Source organism: Equus caballus, chromosome 22, assembly GCF_041296265.1.
Source record: "Equus caballus isolate H_3958 breed thoroughbred chromosome 22, TB-T2T, whole genome shotgun sequence".
NCBI classification, from domain to species: Eukaryota; Metazoa; Chordata; class Mammalia; order Perissodactyla; family Equidae; genus Equus; species Equus caballus.
The window spans coordinates 28,617,245-28,632,576 of record NC_091705.1 but is presented as its reverse complement, the minus strand read 5'-3'; the positions used below and the strand labels follow the sequence as shown (position 1 = coordinate 28,632,576).

At 40.7% G+C, this 15,332-nt stretch overlaps 1 protein-coding gene across 2 annotated transcripts in view; it reads right to left on the bottom strand.

Moving 5' to 3' along the window:
* Nucleotides 1-15,332, bottom strand: part of RPN2 (ribophorin II) — a 54,978-nt gene that overhangs the window by 19,106 nt on the left and 20,540 nt on the right. For both annotated transcript variants that reach the window (XM_023626530.2, XM_023626531.2), the window contains exons 5-9: nt 14,755-14,830; nt 13,643-13,777; nt 11,357-11,533; nt 9,701-9,819; nt 8,072-8,177 (exon numbers count right to left, since the gene is read on the bottom strand). In XM_023626530.2, coding sequence (XP_023482298.1) covers nt 8,072-8,177; nt 9,701-9,819; nt 11,357-11,533; nt 13,643-13,777; nt 14,755-14,830 — 613 coding nt within the window. The remainder of the gene's footprint in view (nt 1-8,071; nt 8,178-9,700; nt 9,820-11,356; nt 11,534-13,642; nt 13,778-14,754; nt 14,831-15,332) is intronic.

Sequence of the window (15,332 nt, the reverse complement as noted above, 5' to 3'; positions counted from 1 at the left end):
TATTACCTCCTACTTTTGAATATACAGCCATCTATTGGCAGAATTATATTTAACATCACTGCCTGTCACTGAGTCTAGGCAAGCGGGTGAATTACGGATGGGGAAGGCCATCAAGTTGAATAGACCCCTGAGGGGAAAGCTGGGAGCCTCTACTTTCTGACAAAAGCAAAGAATACAACCATTTATAGAACAATTCTTTTTGTGTAAATAAGAAAGAATATGCATTCACTCATTTGATATATGCATCCTTCTTTTTCTTAAAGTGCACACAGTTAACTGTGAATAACATTCTTTTGAGCAGAGGAACTGGACTGAAGGGAGGGGAAAAGGCTCTTAGACTTCATTACATATATTCTTGTACTCTGAAATTTTTTAAACCACATGGGTATTTTACTCCTATTTTTTAAAAAGTAGGAATTATCTGGGGCTGGCCCCGTGGCCAAGCAGCTAAGTTCACGCGCTCCGCTGCGCTGTTTCGTTGGTTTGAATCCTGGGTGTGGACATGGCACTGCTCATCAAACCACGCTGAGGCAGCGTCCCACATGCCACAACTGGAGGGACTCACAACGAAGAATGTACAACTATGTACCGGGGGTCTTTGGGGAGAAAAAGGAAAAAATAAAATAAAATAAAAAAATCTTTAAAAAAAAAAAAAAGTAGGAATTATCTGAGCAATAAGATTGTATGCCAACTACTTTCTTCTTTATAAACATTTTTGTATTAAAAACTACCAGCCAATAGGGGCTGGCCTGGTAGGGCAGCAGTTAAGTGCACACGTTCCACTTCGGTGGCCCGGGGTTGGCTAGTTTGGATCCTGGGTGCAGACATGGCACCACTTGGCACATCATGCTGTGGTAGGTGTTCCACATGTAAAGTAGAGGAAGATGGGCACGGATGTTAGCTCAGGGCCAGTCTTCCTCAGCAAAAAGAGGAGGATTGGCAGCAGACATTAGCTCAGGGCTAATCTTTCTCAAAAAAAAAAACGTACCACCCAATAAATATGATTTTAAAAATAATCACTCTCCTTTCCAGCAGATGGATAAACATAAACAGATGTTTGAAGGCATGCGTAAGGCTCCTCAGTGTATCCTAATTATAGTGACAGGGAAGCCATCAACTTGCGAGTTTTTTGTTCAAATTCTGACTATAAACTTTCAACAAGAACTTGGTCGCTAAGGCCTGCTAATCAAGGTTCAACTGTGTGTTTGTTTTAAAGCTGTCATAAGCATTCCCAGACAATGCAGACACATGGAATGATAAAGGGCAAAGCGCACTTAACTCAAGGCATTCTGGGTTTGCTCTCGGCCCTGATTTTAAAATGCCCCTAAGTTACAGCTTTCTTTGTTGCACAGAAACACTGTAGGGCTGTTCTTGAACAGGGAACAGTTTAAAACAAGTCCTTCTGCTCCTCAAATCTTACTACAAATGGGTCTCTGGAAGCATTTAAAAGAAAAGCATTTTTAAGCTGCTTTTTTAAAGCAAACTGAGAAGCAAAAATCATTGTGACTTTTTCAAAGCCCTGTTGTAAAGAGTCCAGAGTAGAATCCCCATTGGTCAGCGGCTCCTTCCTTCACACTAGCGCTGCAGGGCTAGTTTCCTAAGAGGAAAGGGACTTGTTTAGCCACTTCAAGACGCAGCCAAGGCTGCTTTACAGTGAATCACGCTACTCCTGTCTTTGCCTGTGCTGCATGCCACAAACACCTCAAAAAATGTTTCAACACCAGGAAACATAGTCTTTTTGCTGAGAATAATAACCCTCCTGCTCAGCTCATTATTGTCAAAAATGATGGTGCATTAGGGGCAATTAATGTTAATGACAGCTTCTAAAACCCACGCTTCCCCTGACAGCAAGTCCAATGTCAATGAGTGCTATTACAGGCCTTCCACACCAAACCACCGTTAATGCACTCTGACCAAAGTGGAGCATCTCTCAGGAGAGTAAACAGGGCCTGCTGACCCGCTCTGAGGCTCTAAGTATGACTATTACTGAAATTACAAAGTAAAGTTGCATATGTGACAGAGGTCAGAGCAGGCACACGCATACCTCCCCACACACACATACACACTCACATGCGCCTAAAAGTCTAACGCAACGAAGAGGAACAGAGGAGATTTTGCAACACTTAGCCCATCACCAGGAAGGAAAAAGACAGCAATAGCCTCCATAGGGGCTTATTATCATTGCATGAGTAACAGCTATTAGCCATTTCTTCTATTTTACACTTAGAGAATTTTTCCAACCACCACAGAAACACTTGGACAAACACCAGATTTGATGTTACAAAAAGCCAAGCTGTTATAGGGATCAAGACAGCATAGTTTGGTATAAGGATAAAAACACAGATCAATGATGCTCAATATCATTAGCCATCAGGGAAATGCAAATCCCAATCACAATGAGATATCACTCCACATGCACTTTGGATGGCCAGGATGAAAAAGACAGATAACAACAAGTGTTGATAAGGATGTAGAGAAACTGGAACCCTCATACACTGAGCGCAGGAATGTATAATGATGCAACTTCTTTGAAAAACAGTTGTCAGTTCCTCAAAAAGTTAAACACAGAGTTATCATATGACCCAGCAATTCCATTCCTAGGCACATCCATAAGAATTGAAAATAGGTGTTCAAACAAAAACTTGTAAATGAATGTTCACAGCAACATTATTTATAATAGCTAAAAAGCAGAAATAGCCCAAATGTCCATCAATTGATGACTAGATAAACAGAACATGGTATATCCATATAATGGTGTATTATTTAGCCATTCAAAGAAATAAAGTACTGGCACACTCTACAACATGAATGAACCTTGAAAATATGCCAAGTAAAAAAGGCCAGACACAAAAGGCTATGTATTGTATGATTCCACTTATGAAATGTCCCAAATAAACAAACCATAGAGACAAAAAGTAGATCACTAGTTGCCAGGACTGGGAGAAGGATATATTCCTAGAATAGGGGTGTCTACTAATAGGCACGGGTTGCTTTTTGGGGTGACAAAGATGTTCTGGAATTAGATAGTGGTGATGGTTGCACAGCTCTGTAAATATACTAAAAACGCTGAAGTGTGTACTTTTTTATATATGCTTTTTTTTTGGAAGATTAGCCCTGAGCTAACATCTGCTGCCAATCCTCCTCTTTTTGCTGAGGAAGACTGGCCCTGAGCTAACATCCATGCCCACCTTCCTCTACCTTATATGTGGGATGCCTACCACAGCATGGCTTAGCCAAGTGGTGCCATGTCCGCACCCGGGATCCAAACCCGCAAACCCTGGGCTGCTGAAGCAGAACGTGCGAACTTAACCTGTGCGCCACTGGGCCAGCTCCATGAACTGTATACTTTTAATGGCTAAATTTTATGGCATGTGAATGATATCCTCAATAAACCTGTTATTAAAAAAAAAGCCAAGCTACTCTGTGTGGGGCACAAGGCTCACCCCTGGAAGACAAATTACCATGGTTCCAAGGTCCCTGAAATGGGAGAAAACATCTTTAGATCACTCCATCCTTTTCTTCTTCTAAGTGGTCTGAGATGGAAGCTAAGCGCCGAAAAAATATTTGGTGTCTGCCCACAGGGGGCTCCCAGCCCAAAGAAAGAGCAAAACATACATAAAGGCAAACAATGGCAATACAATGCAATAAGAACAATTATAGATGGAGTGTAAAATACTATAGCAACAAAAATAAACTTTGGTAGATTGAAGCCATAAGTAAAATGGGAAAAAACCCTTAAAAGCCGTCAGAAGAAAATATTGGAGAATATCTTTTTGACCTTGGAGCAGCATGGGACTTTTTTAAGAACACAAAAAGCACAATCTAGGAAGAAAGACCTTCAAATTAGGCTTCACTGAAATTAACTTCTATGCATCAAAAGATGCCATAAAGCAACGCTGGGGGAAGACAATCTAGTGCTAATAACTAAGGATTAGTATCCAGAACATATATAGCTCCTAAAAATCAATAATGAAAAGACTAACAAACCAGAAGAAAAACAGATGAGATATATGACAATTCACAGAAAAGGAAACCTAAATGGCCAATAAACATAAGAAAAGAGGCTCAGTCTCACTAGCAACCAAGGAAAAATATTAAAACAATAAGATACCATTTCATACCCATCAGACTATCAAAAACTCATAGTACCAAATATTGGTAAGAATGTGCAGAAAAAAGCAATTTGGCAACATTTAATAAAGCTGGAAGATGAGCACACCCTACAACCCCAAAACCTCACTCTGGACAAACAAACAAAATGCACACAAGGAGACGTGTGCTAAGATGTTCACAGTAGCACTGTTTGTAACCGTGACAATCTAAATATCCAACAACAGGAAATGAATTAATAAAATCTGATCCATTCATAAAAGGGGGATGATCAATTTCATGACAATTATCCATATTTATGCATATAGCTCAAGTTCTACACACATCACTATGTCTTGTCATAAAATTAATATTGAGTAAAAACAAGGAAAGTGCAAAAGGATACGTATAGTATAATGTAATGTTTAAAATCTGAGAAGATGCAAATCAATGCAATATATTGTTTAAAAATACATATATGTGCAGCAGAAACATAAAAACTGGCATTGGAACATCAAACTCCAAATCTAGGGAAAGAGAGAACAAGTGTTCGAGAAGTACACAGGGAGCTTAAATACAATCTATATGGTTTTATTTCTCACCTCCCCCTCAAAAGGAGCAAATATAGCAAAATGCTGGTGTCTGAAGGAGATGAGTGGCCACAGGTACATAAGGATTCATTGTATTACTCTCTGTTCTTTTCTGTATATTGAAATAGTCCATACTAAAAAACAAAAATAAAGTACTACAGGAGCACAGATGAAGGAGCAACATTTGAACTAGATCTTACAGGATGAGTACTTCAGCATATGAGCGGGGGAGAGGAAGAGCGTTTCCCGTGGAGGAAACAAGAGTCGAAGTCCAAGGGCATGTGCATGTAAAGTTCATCTGAGGACCAGTTTGCAGGCAAGAGGAGCCAGGGCTGAGTGGACAGGGATGCGCTGCCCTGAAGCACGTGCCTGTGTCCTGCAGAGGACCTCCTAAGCCAGGCTGAGGACTCTAGACCTCACTCACAGGCAACAGGGAACCAAAGAAATGTGTAACCAGAGGAGCGAGGCGATTTTATCACTCCAGTGGCACTTAACGAAAAATTAAATGGAAGGGGCAGAGATTAAAGACAAGGAAACTAGTTAGAAACTACCTTATCAGTCTAGATAAATAACACAGGGCTCTAACCAAGGAGGAACACTGGGACTGAAGAACAAAGGACTCAAGCAAAAGACTTCCAAGGTGGAATCAACAGGACTTTGTGACTGAACAGAAGTCAGAAAGGGGAAGAAAGGAAGAGGTTAAGAAGGACTGTGACATATGGTTATGGCACTTAAACTGGATAGGTTATTATCAAGATTGGAAAGGCAGAAGGAAGAAGAGGTTTCGGGCAAAAAGAAAAAGTTTGCCATTTAATGTGTTCAGTTGCAAATAAAGCCCCTTAATGAAGGAAATTAAAGTTGAAAGAATCTAGACTGTAGAGGTTCAAGGTACACACTACAATAGTTGCTGTCCAAATTCTGTGTTAGTAAATGGACTAGGATCAGATGTCTCATGCCCAAAAAGGTCAGACATGAAATAGAGAAAACGCAGAGACACTAGAGTTCCAGAAAATATCTTCCTTTCTGCCAAACTTTAAATATAAGCGTTTAATCTACCTATGTTAAGTAATGCCCAATTTTGAAAAGGTCAAACTTTCTAGCTGCCTTGTCCTTTCATTAAAAGAAAGTGAGTGTCACAGGAGCCAACGTGAGGAGCTCTCTAAAGGCCATATCTGGGATAATATGAGCAACAAAATAAATGATAATAACCTATACAGTAAAATAAATAGCCATGAGTCCAAAGTGTTATAAATAATTGAATAAATAAATGGGAGGGGGAAGAAAAAAGGAACAGCTTTTTCTTAAAGCAGAATTCCAACTAACAAACGTAGAAGAAAAGAAAGAAAGAGAAAACCACCTTAACAACTGTTGCAGGCAAGATCATCAGGATATTTGAGGAGTATCAAAGTATCATTCCACCAGGCACTTAATTACAAAGTAGAAAACAGCAACTTTACAATGGAGAAACCCAGCAGACACCACCTTAACCAAGTGATCAAGGTTAACATCACCAGCAATGAGACATATCAACATCATACTTCTCAAGACGATGCACTGAGAAGGGCAGCGCATCACTTCTGGCGTATTCGTGCACAAAATGCACGACCTGAATTTAATTATGAGGAAACATCACACAAACCCAAAAAGAGGGATATCCTACAAGGTAACTGGCCAGTACTCTTCAAAAGTGTCACGGTCAGACAGACAAACTATCCTACATTGGAGGAAGCAAAAGGGACAGGACAACTAAAGGAATATGAGACCCTAGGTTGAATCTTGGCTCAGAAAAGGGACATTAGTAGGACAACTAGTGGAATTTGAATTCAAGTCTATAGATTACTTACTAGTATTGTATCAGTGTTAACTTCCTGGTATTGATAATTATATTATAGTTACATAAAATGTAAACATTTGGGGAAGCTGAGTAAAGGGTATATGGGAACTCTTTCTACTATTTTTGCAACTTAAGATTGAAATTATTTCAAAATGATAATTAAAAAAAGAAAAGTGAGTGGAAAATGACATTAGAATACTGAAGAAAATAGTTGTCACAAATACCATAATACTTAATTATTCAGGAAAGGCACAGTACCACTCCAAGTTGCCCTGACCCATCAGAATACATGACAATGTAGTCAAGTAGATGCAGCAAAGACACAGTGGCAGAGAAATGACAGCTGAAAGGAGAAAGTAGTATTATAAAAAGGCCAGCTGTGGGGCCAGCCTGGTGGCTTAGTGGTTAAGTTTGTGTGCTCTGCTTTAGTGGCCCGGAGTTTGCAGGTTCAGATCCTGGGCGCAGACCTACAGACTGTTCATCAAGCCGTGCTGTGGCAGCATCCCACATACAAAACAGAGGAAGACTGGCACAGATGTTAGCTGAGGGACAATCTTCCTCACCAAAAAAAAAAAGGCCAGCTGCTGGAGCTGCACACAGCTCTACAGCCTCTAGGCTAGCTCCATATTCACCAGGGCACACTAACTAAACTAGCATTGGGCAGGGATCTACCCAAGCACAGGCTGGATGACCACGGACAAGTTACTTTATTCCTTTGAGCCTCATCTATGAAATGCAGATGACTCCACCCATCTCTTAGAGTTGTTGTTAAGAATAAATAATGTGAGCAAAAGCATACAGGACTGTGCTTCTCATGTCACAGGCATTCAATAAAGGGTTCATACTGATGATCCTAATTCAGAATAAGAAAAGGTTAAACCATATCCCATAGTTTAAGAAGGTAGGAAAATGTGTAATTCACCTTAAATAAATTTCTAGCCAAAAAGATTAAAATGAGAGCCATAGTGCCTGAGGGGGCAAAATTAGCTGGGAGAACCACTAATGTGAAACAGCTCATTCCCACAAAGCATCAGAAAAATGAAGCATAGCTTTCCACCCTTGGATCCTCAACAAAACTAGAGCCAGCCAAACATCTGAAACACAGCTCATTAGGAAAGATGAGCGATTTTCTTCTGTACTTCACCTACACAGGCTCACTACAGTGCTATATGCCACGTGATACTTTTTGTCACCTAATTAGCATCAAGCAATTTTCTAAACCTATTAAGGCCTACCACAAAAAACATTTTAAGAATATTTATGCCTCGGTGGAATTATGGGTGATTTTTATTTTTTCTACTTCCAAATTTTATGTAAGATAGTAGTGCTGAATTATAATGGAAAATAAGTAATTTACAAGTAAAAGAAAACTCCCTACGATGAAGTCTTGGCTAAGTCTGTCAAACAGTATGGTTCGAACTTATCCCTCTCTTAACATATTCACATAACGTGGTCATAAAGAGAAGTCAATATAGCAGACGATTAACGCCACGTGCCTATGTGGTCATCTTCTTGGATATATTGACACAGCAATGGGGATGATGAGAAAAGCACTTACCTCTACAGAATTTGCAATATAACGGTTGTCTCCTTCAACTTTGACAGAGAAGTCATAATAACCACTGGAAAACTTGACATTCATGAAGTTTAGTTCAAAAACATCCCTGTTAAGAATGAAGCAAGGTTAGCAAGAACTCACATAGGAAAGTCAGGAATACAACAAGCAGGCTACACTGTGAGGCACTCCCTGGACAGGCCAGGGCCACACTACCTCTTCAGGTTCTGACTCCCCCCCGCCCCGGGGCAACCTCCTGCTCAGTCACAGATCACAATGTGGGGAAAACTTCAGGACAATCTAAATGACCCCCTCTTTCAAGTCTCCAAAGCCTCCTTTTCCTTTGTTTCCCCCTCCCAGCCCCTAAAATCCCACGTAAGCCTACAATATGATCCCAGTTATGTAAAAAAAAAAAAAAACCAAACAGGAGAAATGTTCAAAGAGGTTGGTGAGGGTAGTATAATTGTAGGGAATTTTGGGTATTATTTCTACTTCTCTGTTTTGTGAATTTCCTAAAAAGGAGATATCTTACTTTCATAAGAATATTATTTATTTTAAAAGGGGGAAAAAGGTAGAGAATTCTTAACTCTAACTACAAAGCAAAATCCCCAATGTTTTCTATCATTCCACTGATCATCCTAAAAATGATTCTGCTTTTTAATTTCATATATTGTCTAGGTATCTTTTTTTTTTTCCCACAAGGAAGATTGGCCCTGAGCTAACGTCTATGCCAATTTTCCTCTATTTTGGATGTGGGATGTTGCCACAGCATGGCTTGATGAGCAGTGTATAGGTCTGCACCCAGGATCCGAACCTGCAAACCCTGGGCCACTGAAGCAGAGCATCCAAACTTAACCACTATGCCGTTGGGCTGGCCCCTGCCTACGTATCCTTATGACCAAAAAATACATTTTCTCTCTAAAACTCAAAGTTCCTGGTCTCATTAATTTACTAATTTAACATTTAACAAAGCTTCATATAAAAATTGACCCTTAATTTTTAAAAATTTTACATAACAATAATATGCAGCCATTAAAAATAAGACTGCAGAACAATATTTAATCCTATGGGGAAAATGTTCATGATACATTACTATAGATAAAGTATAATTCTAATTCAATTTTTAAAATATATTCATATGCATAGAAAAAGGATCCACAAAAAAAGAGTAAAATGTTAAGAGGAAGTATATCTGGGTGGCAGCAGCATGGGTAATTTGTATTTTCTTTTCTCTGCTTTTCCATATTTTTCCTACAATAAACACATATTACTCATACATCAGAAAAAAAGAATAAATACTAAATTTAAAACTTGCTGCTTATACAATGACAAGACAGAGACAACTGGAAATAGGGAAAGAAAGAATAAAACAAAATTCTTTTAGTTTTAAAAATCCTTTTCTAGATGGGCATGGATGTTAGCTCAGGGCTAACCTTCCTCCAAAAAAAAAAAAAATCCTTTTCTTATATAACTAAAGCATTTTGACAGGGTGGTTAGGATTTTACCTAACCAAAGTTCAGGTAAATTTGGCTTTATGATTTTGGTAATAGCCACATTAATCTGGGTTATACTGGCTGCAAGTTAACTTTCCAAAAGAAGTTGGCACCCTGCAAGAACATGCTCAGGACTTACCCTACGGGGGTGAAAGACGTCTTCTGGAGAACAGTGGCTCTGGAGGCAGCGGATTTGGCATGTTCTAGTTTAACAGTGGCCTGAGTCAGAGGCTGGGACAGAACATTGGTGACCTGCAACTGGAAATAAATTTAAAAAGTTATCTATAGAAACAAAGGTTAAGAGAATCCAGAATTTTTTTCTGGGGTGCTTTATCCATAAGAAGTGAGCTCTGCAGGGGAAGAAACACCTCATTTCAGGAAATCTCCACTGACCTTTCGTCTACTGTCCATCAGAGATCAAATACAGGAAAACAATCAGGTTGGGAATGGGACAGATTACAGAATGTTACAGGTGGGAGGATCCTGAAGATGATCTTGCCCAATGATCCCATTTTTCAGATAAGGAAACTAGAGCCCAGGGGAGGAAAATGACTGGCCCCGGATCACACAGGCAGCCATGCTTCCTTTTTTCTGATCTCCTGTTTTATCCACTCTACTAAAGTATCTTTTAAAAAAATTTATTATCAAGAAAAATACTTTAGGAAGGTATGGGCAATGGGAAAACTGAAGAAATATGGGTAACATTAATAGTTATCATTCATTGAAAATCAACTATTTGCCAGTTACTAGGCTAGGCCCTTTACACATAGCCTCCCATCAATCGTCCAAGAGAGCTGGAATAATCTCTATTTCACAGATGAAGAAACTGACGCTGCAAGAGGTTAAGGGACCGTCAAAGGCCACATGGCCAGTGACGTGGCTGGTCTAGGACACAAACCCCAGCCTATCTGCTTCAAAGCCAACACTTTTGCTGCTTTGCTCTCTTAGCCCCCGCCGACTCATGGCGAACTATGTCAATCAGGTTATTTCCCACCCGAGTCTTTGCTGCGGGGACGTGAGTTGTAAGTATGGAGAGGAGAGGCAAGTTTGGAGTACAAGGCACTTCCTCAGGGGAATATCTGCAGGGCCTCCAAAGCAGAAGAACTGATGGGACTGACAAACCGTCCTGTGTGGAGCACCAGTGTTGAGACATAAATAAATAAAATGCTAATTTCTTATGACGATCTTCACTTATCACTTTTCCAAACAACAGCAACAAATGCCTCGCTTGAGATGAAAACTCTACGTATTTGAGATTTGTGCACTTGCTCTGTCCAAAGAGCTGACACAAAGGAGAAGTCTATGCTTACTGTTGAGTGAGAGGCAGGATTATGCTACCAAGACGCACAAGAGACACCATCAGCATCAGGGAGGAAGAGATCTGAGACTTAACAACTATAAGCAGCAGAATGACTTGGGAATTTAAAAAGCTGTCTTAAAAAAATGTATTTGGACAGTTTTGGTACTGGAAAATGCATTATAGAAGCAAGACTTCTCTATACATCTGGAGTTAAGACCCCAGAAATGCAATTTTCTTACACTTAATTTATTGAAAGCCTTACTATTTAAAATCCTCTAAAAAAAAAAAAAGCTTTCTTGATAGTTTTGAAGGGTTCTGTGACTAGTTTCAGTGGTCATGTCCCCATTTCCGGGCTAAGGGAAATGAGCCTTGCTCCACAGTTGATGGGTATGTCCTCATGGGGTTACGATCGGCTGTGCACCAGCCTTTAGGTTTCTGAAAGCCTCACACTGGACAGGGCAATCAAAGCGGCACATTTGGGCATGGAAGTCATACCCGCAGGATGGCCTGTTCGTGAGTGTCAGAAGGAGTGCCCTCGGGCACAACCACTACCGGCACGTGGTAGCGATTCTGGGAGAGTGCAGCGGCAGCAGAGGCCACACTGAAGGCTTCCGAGAGAGACTCAAAGTTCTTCTTGCTGAAGATGGCGTTCATTAGCTGGATGACCTGATCCTGAAAGAAAACGGAAACGTGACCTGAGATTTTCCTCCGCAGGAAGGTGGGAGAGCCACACTCCCTCCCCATCTGGCTCAAGTCACTCCTCATCTGTTTACGAGGTGTTCACATGGAAGCTCTTTTAGTCATTAATCCAAATAGGTAAAGGGGAGGAAAGAGGCAAATATTCTGCACTTAAGCTTAAAACTTGGAATAAGTTGCTTTTTTCCATCTTCTAGTACAAAGTGAAATTCATGCATTTATTTGTCAACCATTTATTGAATGCTTACTATACAAATGCAAGGTCCTTCGAGATAACTACTGAGACATGAGAGTATGTTATAAAATACATAAAATAGTAACCACCTGTTCAATGCCTAAACGTGCCAGGCTATGACAGGTGCCTTACATGCATTAACTCAAATCCTGACAAAAACCCTGAAAAGACAGATATTATCAATGTTTTCCAAACGAGGAAACTGAGGCTAAAGGAGGTTCAGTAACTTCCAGAAATTATAACAAAAAAAAAAAGCAAGATCAAAATTCACATGCAGGTCTGTTTGTTTCTGAAGTCGTTCCACAATAAAATATGTTCTTTCCTGATTCCCCACACCCTCCCAGCTAAGCAACTTTCCCTCCCGGCCCACCTTGAAGCAGTACACTGGGGCTAAGTTCATATTTACAAGACCAAACCTTATAGCCAAAATGTACATTAGAAAGAAACGAAAATAACTCTCCATTAAGAACTAATGGGCTACTTAGAGGAGAAAACTGAAAGCAATTTTTTAAAAAAGTGGAACCAAAAAGGCATTATTAAAATTCTGGAGGTTGTTTGCTTAAGAGGAAACATTTTCTGCTTCAATCAGTTTTGTTTTTTAAAACCTACCATCTAACAAAAGAGCTCCCTTGTTCCCGACAGTGTTATTCACAGTCGACATGAAATAATTTTCTTTAATTGTACCAATTACATTTTTCCATCACTAGGCTGTTGATATGTTAAAATGGGTGGCTGTTCACCAGAATGGTTATGTCAAAAGCAGTGACAACAAAATTACTCCAGACAAATACCTGCTTAGGAGAAGCTCAGGAACAAAGCAAGAAAAAGTTTAAGTTGCATAAGCAGAGTATTGTTAATTCACCTACAGGACTGCATGTAGGAGACTCCCTAAATAGTTCGTACACAGGACCCACAATCCTGCACTCACACTCAGAATTAAAAGAGTGTAGTATCTTTAGACCTCCGACACTTAGGATGAAGGAAAAGACAATATAAGAATGCCAATAAATGAATAAATTATTGGATCCTATCCTCTGGAGAAACTATGAAATTAATTCAAATTATCTAAGACATAATTATTTACTGTTTATTTGAAGAAACGCAGTGCAGAACTCATAATGCATCAAAGAAATGAACATTCTAACTTGGAACCCAAACCTCTCCTCCCCAAATTTAAACAACAGCAGCTTGTATTTCAAGTCTTTTAGATCAAGGGTTGGTAACCTTCTCACAGACAAGGGGTACAAAGAGGGCCCTACACAAAAAGACTGCTCACACACACTCCACCTAAGGGTTCTTTCAGGTTAATGAGCTCTTCTTGAAAAAAAAAAAAGAAAAAAATGACTAACTCTTGGTAGATGTCTGGTAGACACACATGCCTCAGTGAATTATGTCAATCAGCCAAGATTAGCTAAGATCCAGCCGATCCTGAGATGGGGGGAGGGAGGAGAACAGGCAATTCTGAAGGACAGGGCACTCCGCAGGACAAAGGGGATCTGCATGGGCCACCAACGTGGAAAGCACTCATGAGACAGTAGGAAGGAGTATCACGAAAACAGAGGGGAAACGAGTAATACACTTGGCCTTCTTGCCACTACCTTGTGCCATATCCACACACCATTTAAAGCAAGTATAACAATTTGTTTACCTGTCTATCCTACTGACAACGAGTTTCTCGAGGACAGGCATTACATCTTTCTATTTCTCATTCTTAGTGCCTAACCCAAGACACTGAGTGACTGACTATACCCCAAGGCTAACTGAACAGTCCTCTCTGAAAAAACCTATTCTTAGCAGATAAAATCAACAACTGCTGTGGGTTTCATGCCTGAGAATTGTTAGACAAGCACCTCCTTAATGGATGGCTCAGTCCCCACATGGTCCATGAGCTTGTAGGTGGCAGCCACAAATAACGCTGTTGTTTCCAGTCCTTCTTCAAACTGGAGATACACACCTCCCAGTTCATCCAGGCGAGCAACAAGGTCCTGTCACAACCAAACAGAAACATGTTGGAAGTCAAGTGATAACAGAAATGAGATACACAAGCTATTGTTACCCTAATGCAGACACAGTTTTGAGAAATCTCCCTCTGAATCTGGAGACCACTTGTCACTTAACACTTTCTCAAAAAAAGGGGTTAGGCAGAGAGTAAAGTCTATCATACAGGCATCTGAAGAGAACAGGATCTTCTGCAGCTCCTGTGAATGCTCCTGCCCTGACCCCTTGTGCTCAAGCCCAAGCCCAGCAGTCCAGGCTGCAATGTATCCAGGAAGCATCATGACACAGACGGATTTCATGGCCATCCATTTGGATACAACCTACAGAGCACAGCATTTCTCTTTCTTACTCAATGCTCCAAAGGACAAAGAGAGACATACTGCTCTCCTGGGTAACATGAGGCAGCTGGTGTGCCTGTGGGGCATCCAGTGATGACACTGTCAGGACTGCCTGTCATCACTGGCTCTGCAGTCCCTGAGAAGAGTCTGAGCAGCAGAGGGTCCTGGGCACAGGAAAGGACAGAGTAATAATAAAAAGCACAGTGACTACTTGATGGGTACCTATTATGTCCTAGGCACTTTAGAACCTTACTTGTTCCTACAACCACCATACAAGGAAATTGAGGCTCAGACATTAAATAATTTGCCTGAGATGACAAAGTAGTAAGTGGCAGAAAAAAACACTTGAATTTCAGGTTTGTTAGGCTGTAAAACTCTGTGGACTATGAGACTATACCTACAAAAGGCTGAAAAAGTAGTTTGTTGCCTAATTGATGGTATAACTATATCAGCCTAACAAATTTTCCCTAGGACATATTGCTCTGATACAAAGAACCTAAGTGCGCCAAGGATATGAAAAGAAATGTAACTGGCCCTAACAAATTATGCATGTCTATCTGCAAGACTCTTCCAAAGGGTTTCAAAGACAGGAGCTGGGAAATTCATTTGGCAAAATAAATTCACACCTCAATCTCCTCCACAACGGTCCTCAGGTCAGCCTGCTGAGACAGATGGGATGCCGTCTGCAGAGCCTGGATGGTTCTGGAAGGTGAAGAGTAGAGCCCCAGTGAATGGCAAGTCTCCTTTCATCCACTCACCCCTTCCTGCATCAGTACACCTTCACAAGTCTTCCACTCTCACTCTTTAGAAGTATAAGACAGTCTCAGTCTTTAAGGAGCTTATTTAACATCCAGCTCGGAAAGACGTTACAAAGACCATGTTATAAAGATCACGACAGCTAGAGAGAAGGCAACCCAGGCAACGGGACCTGTGGCACTGTGGGCACAGGGAAGAGAGGGAGCACAGGTTCACCCCCCTCTGAAAACCTGTGTTGCTCCTAACGGTGTCACATGGAGAACACCGAGACTAAGACTTAACCGGGTTTCTAAGAGCTGTGCTCTTAGGGAGAAGAGGATTCAGTTCAGTCAAGGTGTATCTGGCGCCACCCATGCTGTACGAGGCGCTGCGCTAGGCAGAAGCGGGCTGCCTGTTAATTGACTTTTCTTACTCCTAGGCCACAGAAATATTGCGGAATCTACATTTG